General features: G+C 43.4%; 3 protein-coding genes across 4 annotated transcripts; all 3 read left to right on the top strand.

Moving 5' to 3' along the window:
- Positions 1-333: 333 nt before the first annotated feature.
- LOC108004934 (uncharacterized) lies at positions 334-3431 on the top strand. Its single transcript, XM_017068036.4, has 4 exons — positions 334-494; positions 555-646; positions 1400-1688; positions 1751-3431. Exons 1-4 carry the CDS (start codon positions 487-489, stop codon positions 3426-3428), a joined length of 2067 nt encoding a protein of 688 aa, XP_016923525.3. The 5' UTR covers positions 334-486; the 3' UTR covers positions 3429-3431.
- A 146-nt stretch (positions 3432-3577) lies between these two features.
- LOC108009311 (uncharacterized) lies at positions 3578-5026 on the top strand. The gene is made up of 3 exons (XM_017073571.4): positions 3578-3710; positions 3768-4073; positions 4135-5026. The coding sequence occupies exons 1-3, from the start codon at positions 3645-3647 to the stop codon at positions 4972-4974; spliced, it is 1212 nt and encodes a 403-aa protein (XP_016929060.3). The 5' UTR covers positions 3578-3644; the 3' UTR covers positions 4975-5026.
- A 283-nt stretch (positions 5027-5309) lies between these two features.
- Positions 5310-10898, top strand: LOC108016291 (lysine-specific demethylase 9). 2 transcript variants are annotated; one of them, XM_017082929.4, is made up of 8 exons: positions 5311-6044; positions 6132-6421; positions 6891-7931; positions 7997-8137; positions 8197-8336; positions 8404-8543; positions 8617-8907; positions 8966-10898. In XM_017082929.4, the coding sequence occupies exons 1-8, from the start codon at positions 5567-5569 to the stop codon at positions 10606-10608; spliced, it is 4164 nt and encodes a 1387-aa protein (XP_016938418.3). In that variant the 5' UTR covers positions 5311-5566; the 3' UTR covers positions 10609-10898. The 2 variants fall into 2 exon arrangements, with proteins under 2 accessions (XP_070852496.1, XP_016938418.3); XM_070996395.1 differs by having other exon boundaries at positions 5310-6421.
- The last annotated feature ends 544 nt before the right edge of the window (positions 10899-11442 follow it).

The raw sequence follows: 11442 nt of genomic DNA, 5'->3' as shown, positions 1-11442 counted from the left end.
TAATTACGTATTTTATAAATATAAAAGTATTGGGCTAAAAAAATATACTATATCTTATTTATGTTTTATTTTGACAAATTTTAATATTAAGAAAATATTTAATAATTACAAAGTTGTATTTTCTCTAAAAATTTAATAGTCTGAATTTAGTTTTAAAATATCAGGTACATTCACTTAAATTTCGACGCTTTAAATATATTATTTTGATAACAACATTTACTTCTTATCATTTTTTTATTGCAGTGCAAGTAAAGAGCGGCCGCCTTTGATTAGCTGATAAGCCGCTCAATAAGGCGAATCTCACACGAAGCTCCGTCTATAATGATCAGTTGTGCTGGAAACTTTGGAAGAATCGAACGTGTGAGCTGTTGGAAATCTACGAAGCAGAGCAAAGAATCGAAAGTGTACATACTATATGGTGGAGCTATATACTAAATATAGCTTAGAAGTCAATTTCTTATGAATATTTTATAGAAATCGGAAAATATGGAGAGGTAAATTAAAGAAGTTGTTAAAATATGTAAGTATGTTGTCAATAATTCTGTATTCCTTAGTTTCTGGCAGGAATTGAAATCTTTGCTGAAGACCCTGCTCTGCTTTGTGGTTGCTTTGATGCTGGTGCCTCTATTGCTGTTATCGCTCCTATGTAAGTGTTCGACATATCCCCTGCAGTGATCAATGATCATCGATTCGCGACACGCGCTGGTGCACTGATAAGCCACATAAATCAATAACTTCAAAAGGGGCGACTATATAAATAAACGATCCATGGGTTGATTAACCGATTCTCACTCAGCCAAAGGATCATCTGTTAATGGGACCCCAAGACGTAATTGAGGCAGATGAGAGAAAGAATGAGAGGGTCCCGGAGAAAGTAGATAAGCGTTTTGTTTATAAATAATACAGGTTACCTGTTGCACCTTTGCGGAACCCAGACAAGCGATCAAGCGAACCTTGACCAACTGAATTACTCATAAAATTTTGCTATTGATAAGCCCAGTCTTCGCTGCTTGATACCCGGTAATCGCTGGGAATGATGGCCCATTCCCATGGGGTACACATGTGAATTGATTAAATTAATCAGCTTATTATTTGGGGTGTCCCAAATTAATCAAATTATTTACTGTCAACGTAATTGGTTTGAACTTTTGCTTATAATGACTTTGATCTTTAATCTTTGATCATTTAATTTTAAAAATCTCTCCTTTTTCGATTAACGGGTATTTAATGTTCGAGAAACTCACTACTTAAATTCTTTGTTATTATTTCTTGTTTTTGCTTTCTTTTATTGTATGAATTTAATCGCTAGATTTTTATAAACCCCTAGAGGTAGTAACAAGTGAAGTCGATTAATGAGCTACAAAACTTGTACATCTTAAATACCTATCTTTATTCTCAGGCGCTCACTGTGGCAACGAACTATCCAACTACGTGCTGAGCATCAAGTACCCGAACCTAACCATCTCAAAGTCCAAGAAGATCCGGACTTTAATCGACACGCCAAAGAATGCGGGAATATTTCACTTTCTTCTCCAAGTGGAGGGAGATTGTGACTTCGAGCGGATCAAGATGTCCTATGCTCAGTGTCTAACTGATGTGAGGGATAAAACTGGAATGCTACGGTTCCCCAAGCTGCGTCAAAAACTCGTCTCTTGTTGGGGACATTATGCGTGGGTGAATGATAGCAGGTAAGTGATTGGGTCATAAAGAAATTTATAGATCATAACTATCCCTTGTTTCCTTCTTAAAGTGGATTCAACATCAATAATCACGTCCTGCTCAATACCCACAAGTACCGAGGACGTCCAGTCACCGAATCGAATATTCAGGAGTATGTTAGCGAACTGGCCACCAAGTATATACCCTCCGATCTTCCCCAGTGGCAGGTGATTGTGATCCCGAATGCGGAGAACTCTCAACCCTACTATATCCTCATTAAACTACACCACCTAATAATCGCTGAAGAGGAGGATCTACATGTGAGTGAGATGCTTCTGCTTCAGGATCCACAAAAGAAAATAGAGATGACCCTGAACGATGGATTGGGTCAGAGTTCGAATCAACAACTCTCACGTTTTGTACGAAAACCAGAGCACATCAGCAGATTGATTAGTCACATAGTGCATCTTATCATATGCCGCTGGCAGAAATTCATCTATGAATTTGAATCTCTCGAAACTCCAGATGGCTCCACTTCTACTATTCAAGTTAGAAACCTCAGTCAGTTGGCTTCTTTGATAGTAATTGTTCTGGTAAATGTGATTTTGGGTTATATAAGGAGTCGTTCAATGCTTAAGAAACTCCAAAGACGTTCAGTTAGTTATCGAAATCCAGTGGGTCGTTTTCAGACGATACGATTGCTTTTGAATAGGGAGTTAGAGCAAAGAAATCTCAATTGGTGGGTGGCCAGAAATGCCGTCTATAACAGTTTGCAGCCTACTAATTTGGCCAAGGTTTGGACCCGTTTTCTTTGGCGTCTTAATCTCAATCATGTTTTGCTTCTACCCTATCACATATACTGCGAATTATTGGCATTCGGTGACGTCTTGTTTAAGGGACAAACCTCGTATAGTTCAACTTATTGTGCTAGACTTCATTTATATGTACCGCTCTTACTTTACGCTCATTTGGAGTTCTTCAAAATTCTTTGGGAGCTCTTCCAGGCTCCAAGAAACATTTATGAGGTCCTTTTCGAGCAGCCAACTAAAGAGTTGAATATTCTGCATACCAAATCGTACGCAGGCAGGAAAATTGTCTCTTTTGGGAGGTCAATAAATGGCGCCCAACTAAGGACCCGCAATGAGGGTAAGTTCAGTAATAATCTCAGAGAGTCCGATTTTAGTTTGACTTGCCTAGCAGGTGCGGTCCACGATTACTTTGAAACATTCTCAGGAGACTTAAAAGTCCCCAATTTCCTAAACACCACTTGTAGAACCATAGATAAGGGATATTTTACAGATCGAATTGGGGATAAATCCGAAAATATTGGGGGCGTGGTCTTTTTACAATTGCCTTTAAGAAAACCTGATGCTAATCATGCTGGAGAACTTCATCAGATTGTTGAGAGAATAAGAAAGCAACAGATCATAATATATTTAGCCTCTATTGGTCAGACAAAGTACAGTCTTCTCACATCCCTTTTCCCTCATGTTATTACGAAAATTTTCATTAACTTCTTCTCATATAACTTTCCCATCACAATCACTGAGATCTACGGAGCCAATGATGAGTTTCAATCGGCTTGGGGTCAAAAAGTTCAGGATGTCCTCCTCTTCCGGCCTCCACAATCGAAGACCTGTCTTTCCCTAAATCTACATCGCTTTGGTGACAAGTATAGGTTGGCTGTAATGGCGGATACACATCTAGCACCTGATCACACAATAATCACAAGATCTTTCGATCATTATATGGAAACAATAACTCTATAATAAGAAAGAACCTTCCCCATCTTCATATTGATGTATGTGCATAATATAAACGAAATGAAAATTATTTATCCAACTTTAAAAAAATGGTTTTTACTTACAAACAAGTTTATCAAAGATATCGAAGTATTTATTTTTAGCATTCTAGTACTCTTGGATATAAGTGCCAAATGAAAACACTACTTTAGTAAACTCTATTCCACTGACGCTGCTTAAACGATGTATAAAAACAATAAATATCGTAAGCACCTTGAGGATCATTTCTACGGAACGAAGAATACATCTGTGAGTCTCTCAACAAAAGAAATATATATATTGATAGTTCTTATACATATTGAACAGCCCCTTAATGAGAACAAAAAGTGTGGTCAGTGTGCCTATAAGGATGTCGAGTGTCGACCGCGTAGGGAAAGAATTAATTCTCCGGAGAATATTCCTCAGGTTTGCAAGCAAACTTTTACATCGGAAAAGTACCTAGCTAGGCAGGATAACTATGGCGGTTACAACAAAAGACCGTGTGAAAAGTGCTCATATGAACAGCAACAACAGCGCGTTCATCATGCACATGATCCATTTTATAGAAAGTATTATCATAGTAATCATCATTGTAAATATGATGACAAACTTCTCCAGTCCCAGCAATACCAGGTAAACGTAATTTTAACCCAATCTCAAATATATAACAAGTAATCCTGGGAATTTCATATAGCTACCTAGCCAATCGATTGCTCGTCAGCAATGGAATCCGAAGAGAGTGGAGGAACACAGTCCCAGACACTCACCCAAACCATATAATAGTCATTTCCCTTTCGGTCGCAGTACTCGAAATCAGACCCCAGTCAATGAAAAAGGCGGAGGAGATTGTCTTCTCTACAAGAACTTGACTTTTGGTGCCCCTCCATCTAGTAAAAGTGATGATGGTGGCGGGGATAAAGGTGTTAAGAAACACTCGCCCAAATGCAAAAGCCCACATCAGAAGATAGAATCACATAACTGTTGTGAAGCGGCCAAAACTCATTGCCAAGCTGTTGGTGATCAATTCCAGCGGCAGTTCGTCCCATCTAGCGAGGATTCCAGCTCCAAGGGCTCCAAATCCAAACGCTCCAAAATAACCGTGATTAGTGCTAAAAGCGGCGACGATCTCAGAGCAGCAGTAAGGTCGCAAATAGAACTGCAAGAGGCTATGGAGGAATTTAAGCTCGAAGTGAGGAATAAGCCTCCGGAGCCATTGTCTGATGACAAAACCAGCCCACACCCAAAAAGGATCCAATCCCCCAAATCCGATCAAGTGATTGAGGATGTCGTTGCAATTGCCATGGAACCCCGTTCAAGTAATGCACTTTCGGATTTGCTCCAACACGAAGACTTGACTGCCAGTCCAGATAAATTAGTCAGCACCAAAGTTATCGATCCCATGATAAGGAGAATTCAACGCATGTATCTAAACACTCTGCAGGAGGAAATGCAACTCTTGGAGCATTTGGGAACAATCCCAAAACTGGTCAACGACGTTTATAAGCGAGATCCTGCTGAGGAGGAGCAAAAGTAACTTTAGGGAACGTAAAAATTATATTTTGAATTGATTTATTTGTTGTTATATTTTGTATAATACAAAAAATACTTATTTAATTAATAAAAATCAAGTGAAAACTACTTATGTGGCTGCCAAGATGTAAGCTAATATGCACTAAAGACTACATTTCAAATGTCGCGCCAATCGCAAAAACATCGCGCATCCTAGTGGAGACACGCACCTGACAGCGGAGACACCATCCTGAACATTAAGAGTGACCGCTTGCATTTTTTTCGGTATATCTGTTTTATTTCGGTATATTGGTATGAATAGAAATGGTATACGTAGTATTTTTTCCAGAGCCGAACGCGGTCACACTGCTTCTAGAACAAAAAAAAAACTATTCGCGAATTGGTGAAAACGCCGCTGCGGAAATTCTGCCAGCCGAATGAAAACCCCACGGAGGAGGGTGCGGGTGAATAGCAAACGGAGCGTAAGATAAAAGGCACGGCTAGCTGAGAGGCGTCACGTAGACGACGGCCGACTGATCGATATTCAATACAGGCGCAGGGCAGCGCTCACACACACCCACAGGGACACGCGTGTGTGTCGCCACACACACAAACACATGGAGAACACTCGAGGTGGCGAAAATAATGTAGAATTGGCCAACGGCGGCAAGGATTTGGCCAAGGAGTTCCAGGAGCAGGTGGAAAATGCCCAAAAACCGGTGGAGAAGACACTGGAAGCGGCGGGCGAGGTACCCCGTGAGCGGGAAACGCCCGGAAAGGGGGTAAACAACGAGGCGGCTGTGGAAAACAACAACGCAAATGCCCGCGGAAATGCCAGTCCAACAACTACAAGCGCAGAAGAGGCAGCAACAAAAACTAATACTTTAGTAGAAGCAGCCACAGCAGCAGCAGCAACAACAACGGCAACTACAAACAGCAACAATTTACCCATACCAGAGCAACAACCATTGCAGTCAGGCGATGGGAATGCAAATAACACAACAAAAGCAATAACAAAGCCAGCAGAAGAGGAAGAAGAAGCAAAAGCAACAACGGAGACAACAATAACAACCACAACTACAGACGAGAAGACAGGTAAAGTAAAGCGAAATTCGCAGAAAACAAATCCAATGCCAACTAATGTGATTTACACCCCACCCACAACCAACCAACCACCCGCAGAAGAGCGCAATCACAAGAGGAAGAAGAGAGATAAGGACCGGGATGACGATAAGAATCGGCGCAGCAGTACCAACAACAGCAGCAGCAAGGATCGGGACAAGGAACGAGAACGGGATAAGGAGAGAGAGCGCGAGAGGGAAAGGGAACGAGAGCGCGACAGGAATCGCGAGAGCAGCTCCAAGACCTCTAAGGAGAGCGACCACAAGTCCAATTCTTCGCGCAGCAAAGAGAAGAAGTATCACCGCAGCGATCGGGACAGAGAGAGGGAGAGAGATCGGGATCGGGAGAAGGTGAGCTGTGGGAAAGGTTCTGGAAGTCCAGAAAGCAAACGGAAACATTCAGAATAGATATAAACACGGAATACGTCATCCATCAGTTACAAAAGCCTCGCAATCTACTAGATACATCGGTAGTTTGAGTTATAATTTACTTGATATCGAATGCCGTGACCTCTGAGTGCTATTTGCTAATGAAATATTGTAATGTGTAGTGTTCGACACTCAAATTGTCAATGCTATACTTTTCTTTCTTAGAAAACTAATGAAATTTAACCATGGGTATTTCAAACAATAACATGATAACGAAAGACGAGATCTTCAGTTCAGCGAGTCATATTTTTTAATAAGAAAATATTTATTTGCAGCACTAAAAGTAACCGCAATCGTTTACATAGCAAACTGTTGCAGTTACTGAATGTTTGCACAGGTGTCCATCAAAAAACAATAAAGCACTATAAACAATTTTCCTCCTTACTTTCAGATTCCCTCCTCGTCGTCCAGCTCATCTTCACACTCGCATCGTCGCCGGAGTTCTGAGAGCAGCAGAAGCAGTCAGAACAGCTCATTCAAGACGAAGGATCCAGTGGCGGATTCTGTTCTGCCACAAGCAGTGGCTGCTGCCCTAGAGCAGCAAATCAAAGTGGAGGAGAGAATCAAAACAGAACCAGTAGAAACTAAACTAGAAACGGAAGCAGAACCATCACCAGTACTTACTAACCTCATCAAAACTGAAGCGGAAATCAAAAAAGAATCACCGGTGGAGCCACCCAAGCCATTGGTGAATGGAGAGGCGGCAGCAAAAACCCGAGAGGAGGTCACTAGGCAGCTTCAGTTTGGGGACAAGAGTTCCAGTTCCAAGCTGATGCCATCGCCGGCGCCGAAAACCAGTTCCGGATCAAACTCCTCAGTCAGCAATCATTCCTCCAGCCAGAGCAGCAGCAACCGAAAGACCTATACGTCGTCATCTTCCTCTTCATCCTCCAGCAACCATCACAAGAGTTCCTCGTCGTCATCTTCCCGTCACACTTCCTCCTCTTCATCCTCGTCTCGGGACTGCTCCAAGTGCTACAAGCGCTCCAAGATCCGGCGAACCAGTGTAGGCGTTCAGTGTCTGCAACATGCCCCAGCAGCTGGACCCTGGCAAACTGTTCAGAGCCTGCCACCAAGGCCCAACCGGAAACCACCAGCTGGCTTGGAGAACCTTAAGTACGGCTGCTACTTCCAGGTGGAGCAGTATCCGAATGGCGGAGCCTCCATTGTTCACCTGTATCAGCATGAAATCGATGCACTGCCGCCGGACGAAATGGAGGAGCTTGTGGATGAGTTTTTCGAGGTCTGCTTCGCCGAGGATGAACAGGGTTATGCCCACCATGTGATGGGCATTGTCCACGATGCGGCGCGTTATCTTCCCGATCTTCTAGAGCATATGGCCGAGAACTACTCAACGTTGACGGTTAAGGCGGGAGTTCTCGGACGCAATTCGGACATCGAGACCTGTACGATGTCGCAGTACAATGAACAGGTAAGAAACATTTAACATTTATTTTAATAAATCATATTAATTTATTATTCATCTCTTAACTTTAGGTGGTTCGAAATTATTGCCAAGGAACCTTTCGATATGGACCCTTGCATCAGATCAGTCTGGTAGGCAAAGTGCATGAAGAGGTCGGCGGCTATTTTCCGGATCTCCTGGGTCGCATCGAAATGAATCCATTTTTACGAAAGGTAGTCTTAATCAATAATTAGTCTAAGATTATAGTCTAACTTCAGAGTTTTGTTTCCAGACCATGCCTTGGGCTTGTAATTCCATACTTCAAACGGATCCTCGTCAGTCGAACGATGGTCCCATTCTCTGGATACGTGCTGGAGAGCAGTTGGTTCCCACTGCAGAGCTAAATAGCAAGACCCCGCTCAAGAGGCAGAGGTATGTTTCCTTCGGAAGAATATAACTTAACATTTGTATCTAATTAAACTCTCTTAATACCAATTAGGACTCGTATAAATGAGCTGCGAAACCTTCAATATCTGCCCCGTTTATCGGAGGCCCGTGAGACGATGATCGAGGATCGGACCAAAGCTCATGCAGACCACGTAGGCCATGGCCATGAACGCATCACCACCGCTGCAGTTGGTGAGCTGCTCCTGATAAATGTGTTTCCCTAAGACCGACTAATCGTTGTTCCCGTACAATTTCCGTTTTCCAGGCATACTGAAGGCTGTGCACTGCGGACAGACTTACACGCAGAACCGCATCACCAAAGACGTGGTCGCTTTTGCCGCCCAGGACTTCAATACAATGGTGGAAATGCTGCAGCTGGACCTGCACGAGCCCCCGATCTCGCAGTGCGTGCAGTGGATCGAGGACGCCAAGCTGAACCAGCTGCGACGAGAGGGCGTCCGCTATGCCCGCATCCAGTTGTGTGACAACGACATATACTTCCTTCCCCGCAACATAATCCACCAGTTTCGCACTGTAACGGCGGTGACGAGCGTAGGTAAGTTATCTCAACCTTTCTTTACTAGAATTTTTTAGTAATACTCTGCCATCTACAGCTTGGCACCTGCGCCTTCGACAGTATTATCCCGGTCAGGAGGTGATTAACGAGAAAAACAACCCTGTGCTAGCCGAAACACCGCACTACAAGGAAAAGCAAACGATCCTGCCCAACCCGATAAGCCACGACGAATGTGGCAAAAAGACGCCCTCAAAGCGAGCACACGATGGCAGGACGAAAAAGAAACTTGTTGACATCGATGGCAAAGAGCGTCGTTCTAGTGAGAGTAGTATGGACGAGCAGCCATCCGCAGGAAGTTCCTCTCCGAGCCAGAATCAGGAAAGCAACAGCAACAGTAGTAGTCAGAGCAGCACCAGTGGGGCTAATACTCCCAAAAAAAAGACCAGCAAAGACGACTCCAAGATAGATATGAGGAAAATGGTCCTGGAACACAAATATAAACTGACCAAAGCGGCGGTTGTGGGAACTCAAGAGAAGGAGAAGCCCAAGAAGGATAAGGAGAAGGAAAAGACAAGGGAGAAGGATAGAGATAAAGAGAAGGACAAAGAGAAGGATAAGGAAAAGGAAAGGAGGAGCGAAACTCCCAAAAAGCATACAACGCCAGCCAAGACGGGCTCCATAAGTGAGCCCTCGCCTGCCAAAATTCCCCGTTTGAACAACGACACAACTCCCAGTTCTCCTGCTCCCCCAGTTGTTCCCACGGCTGCTTCTCCACTCAAACCTATATCTAATCCTATACATGCACCTGCTCCACCTATTCCAACTCTTCCTGTAGCTGCTGCACCACCCATCCTGTCAGGACTGCCACCGCCACTTGTGCCTCAAACGCCCTTCATTCATCGCCTAAACCAAAAGGAGCCTGAGATAAAGATCCAAGTGAAGATCGTGTCCGATAGCAAAAGTGATATCAGTACCTCCAGTCTAGCTCTGTCTGCAGCAGCGCCACCACCACCTCCGCCGCCCCCTCCAGATCCTGTTGAGGATGTGGGCAATGAGCTTATTGTGGAGAGCACACCCCAACTAATCGTCGATCACGAGGAAGAGGTCACAGAGGTGTGTGCGGAGGAAATTGTGGAAATGGATATACCGATTCCCAAGGATCCAGCCCCAGCTGTGGCTCCTACATCACTAACTACTTCTTCATCACTAATAAATGTTCCTCCACCACCAACTCCAGCTCCCACTCCCATACCACTTTCTGCACTGCATCCACCGCTACCGGTTGTAGCTGCTCCACCTCCACCGCCACCCACTCAAATTGTCAAAGTGGTTCTCCCAGCCTCATTGACCCCTCTCACCAGAATGTCGGTGGTTTTGCCACCCTTGCCGCCTTTGCCTCCTTCGCGGGCAACAGCACCACCGCCTCCACCACCTCCGCCGAACACAAAAGGAAGCGGCACCGCCATCCCCATAGCAGCCACAGTTTCCCCGCTGAAACCCACCTACAAAACCATTAGTTTACCCTCACATAAGATCATCATCGCAGGCACCGCAGGAGGGAATCGCGTTTCCGTTGCAAAAGGAGCGGCTAAGAGACCTGTGGACCTTTTGGGTTCCATCATGGCCAGCATGGACAAGCCAGCGGGGAGTGGCTCCAATAGTAACTCCTCATCATCGACATCCTCGGCAACAACGAATAGTTCGCTCTCCTCATATACGAACTCCAACAGTAGCTTCTGAAATTGGAAGGAGGAATGGAAGGAGAGCGAAAGTAGAGGCTCCTATTTGGACTTTATGTGAAACTATATATTTTGTAAATTTAAAAGCCGCTCGGAATTCCGTTTAACGGATTTCGAGGTGCTAAATCCTTTTCAGGAAGATCTCAACGCTGAAAAAGATATAAGTACGTTAAGTATCGCTCACTTACTATAACATTGTCATGGGTTAAAATTTTATAATTGTATTAAGTAGTGCGAAATGTTTCGCAATAACAGGCTTTATATTCTGTATAAGTTTAGTTATACAACTTTTTTTAAAAAAATCGTAATTCCTTCTCCAATATAAGCCAGCACAGTTTTGTATTAAGTGAGCGAAATCTCATCCAGTGCCGAGAGATCTTCCATTGTAAATAGCCAAAAGCTTATATGTAGTCCTACACCTCACATACAAACACCCCTATATTTGATAAAGAACGTAGATTTTTAAGCTTAAAATGCGAGACACTTGATAGATATGTAGTTTTTTAATTTATTTACACCACCAACCACACCGCAAGCACTTTTTAGATACAACAATTGAACGTTTTTTAATGCAGGCAGGTACATTTAACTGTTATAGTGTGTATTTTTTTAATGGCACGCACCTAATTGGCCAGAGACATTCGTACTCGTTAAAAGTATAAATTAAAAGCCATAAGGCTTGGCCAAGGTCCCAGTTTGATTTCCTTCTCAACAACTTTTTTGAAAAGTGTTTTGAAAGTGCGTAGAACAATACACACATTGATAATTACAATATATATATACACCATATATAACTGTAGAATTAAGCCAGCTTACACGTTGAAGAAACAATAAA

The sequence above is a fragment of the Drosophila suzukii genome, chromosome 2L, assembly GCF_043229965.1.
Source record: "Drosophila suzukii chromosome 2L, CBGP_Dsuzu_IsoJpt1.0, whole genome shotgun sequence".
NCBI lineage: Eukaryota > Metazoa > Arthropoda > Insecta > Diptera > Drosophilidae > Drosophila > Drosophila suzukii.
The sequence above is the reverse complement of the archived record's forward strand: the minus strand, read 5'-3'. Positions and strand labels throughout refer to the sequence as shown.

Excerpts from the sequence above, each read along its gene's own strand:
- LOC108016291 (XM_070996395.1), top strand. The coding sequence starts at position 5,567 with ATGGAGAACACTCGAGGTGGCGAAAATAATGTAGAATTGGCCAACGGC. Across the intron at positions 6,422-6,890 it reads GAGATCGGGATCGGGAGAAG|ATTCCCTCCTCGTCGTCCAG; the intron begins GTGAGCTGTGGG and ends CCTTACTTTCAG. Across the intron at positions 8,908-8,965 it reads AACGGCGGTGACGAGCGTAG|CTTGGCACCTGCGCCTTCGA; the intron begins GTAAGTTATCTC and ends TGCCATCTACAG.
- LOC108009311 (XM_017073571.4), top strand. The coding sequence starts at position 3,645 with ATGTATAAAAACAATAAATATCGTAAGCACCTTGAGGATCATTTCTAC. Across the intron at positions 3,711-3,767 it reads ACGGAACGAAGAATACATCT|CCCCTTAATGAGAACAAAAA; the intron begins GTGAGTCTCTCA and ends CATATTGAACAG. Across the intron at positions 4,074-4,134 it reads TCCAGTCCCAGCAATACCAG|CTACCTAGCCAATCGATTGC; the intron begins GTAAACGTAATT and ends AATTTCATATAG.
- LOC108004934 (XM_017068036.4), top strand. Across the intron at positions 647-1,399 it reads ATTGCTGTTATCGCTCCTAT|GCGCTCACTGTGGCAACGAA; the intron begins GTAAGTGTTCGA and ends CTTTATTCTCAG. Across the intron at positions 1,689-1,750 it reads GCGTGGGTGAATGATAGCAG|TGGATTCAACATCAATAATC; the intron begins GTAAGTGATTGG and ends TCCTTCTTAAAG.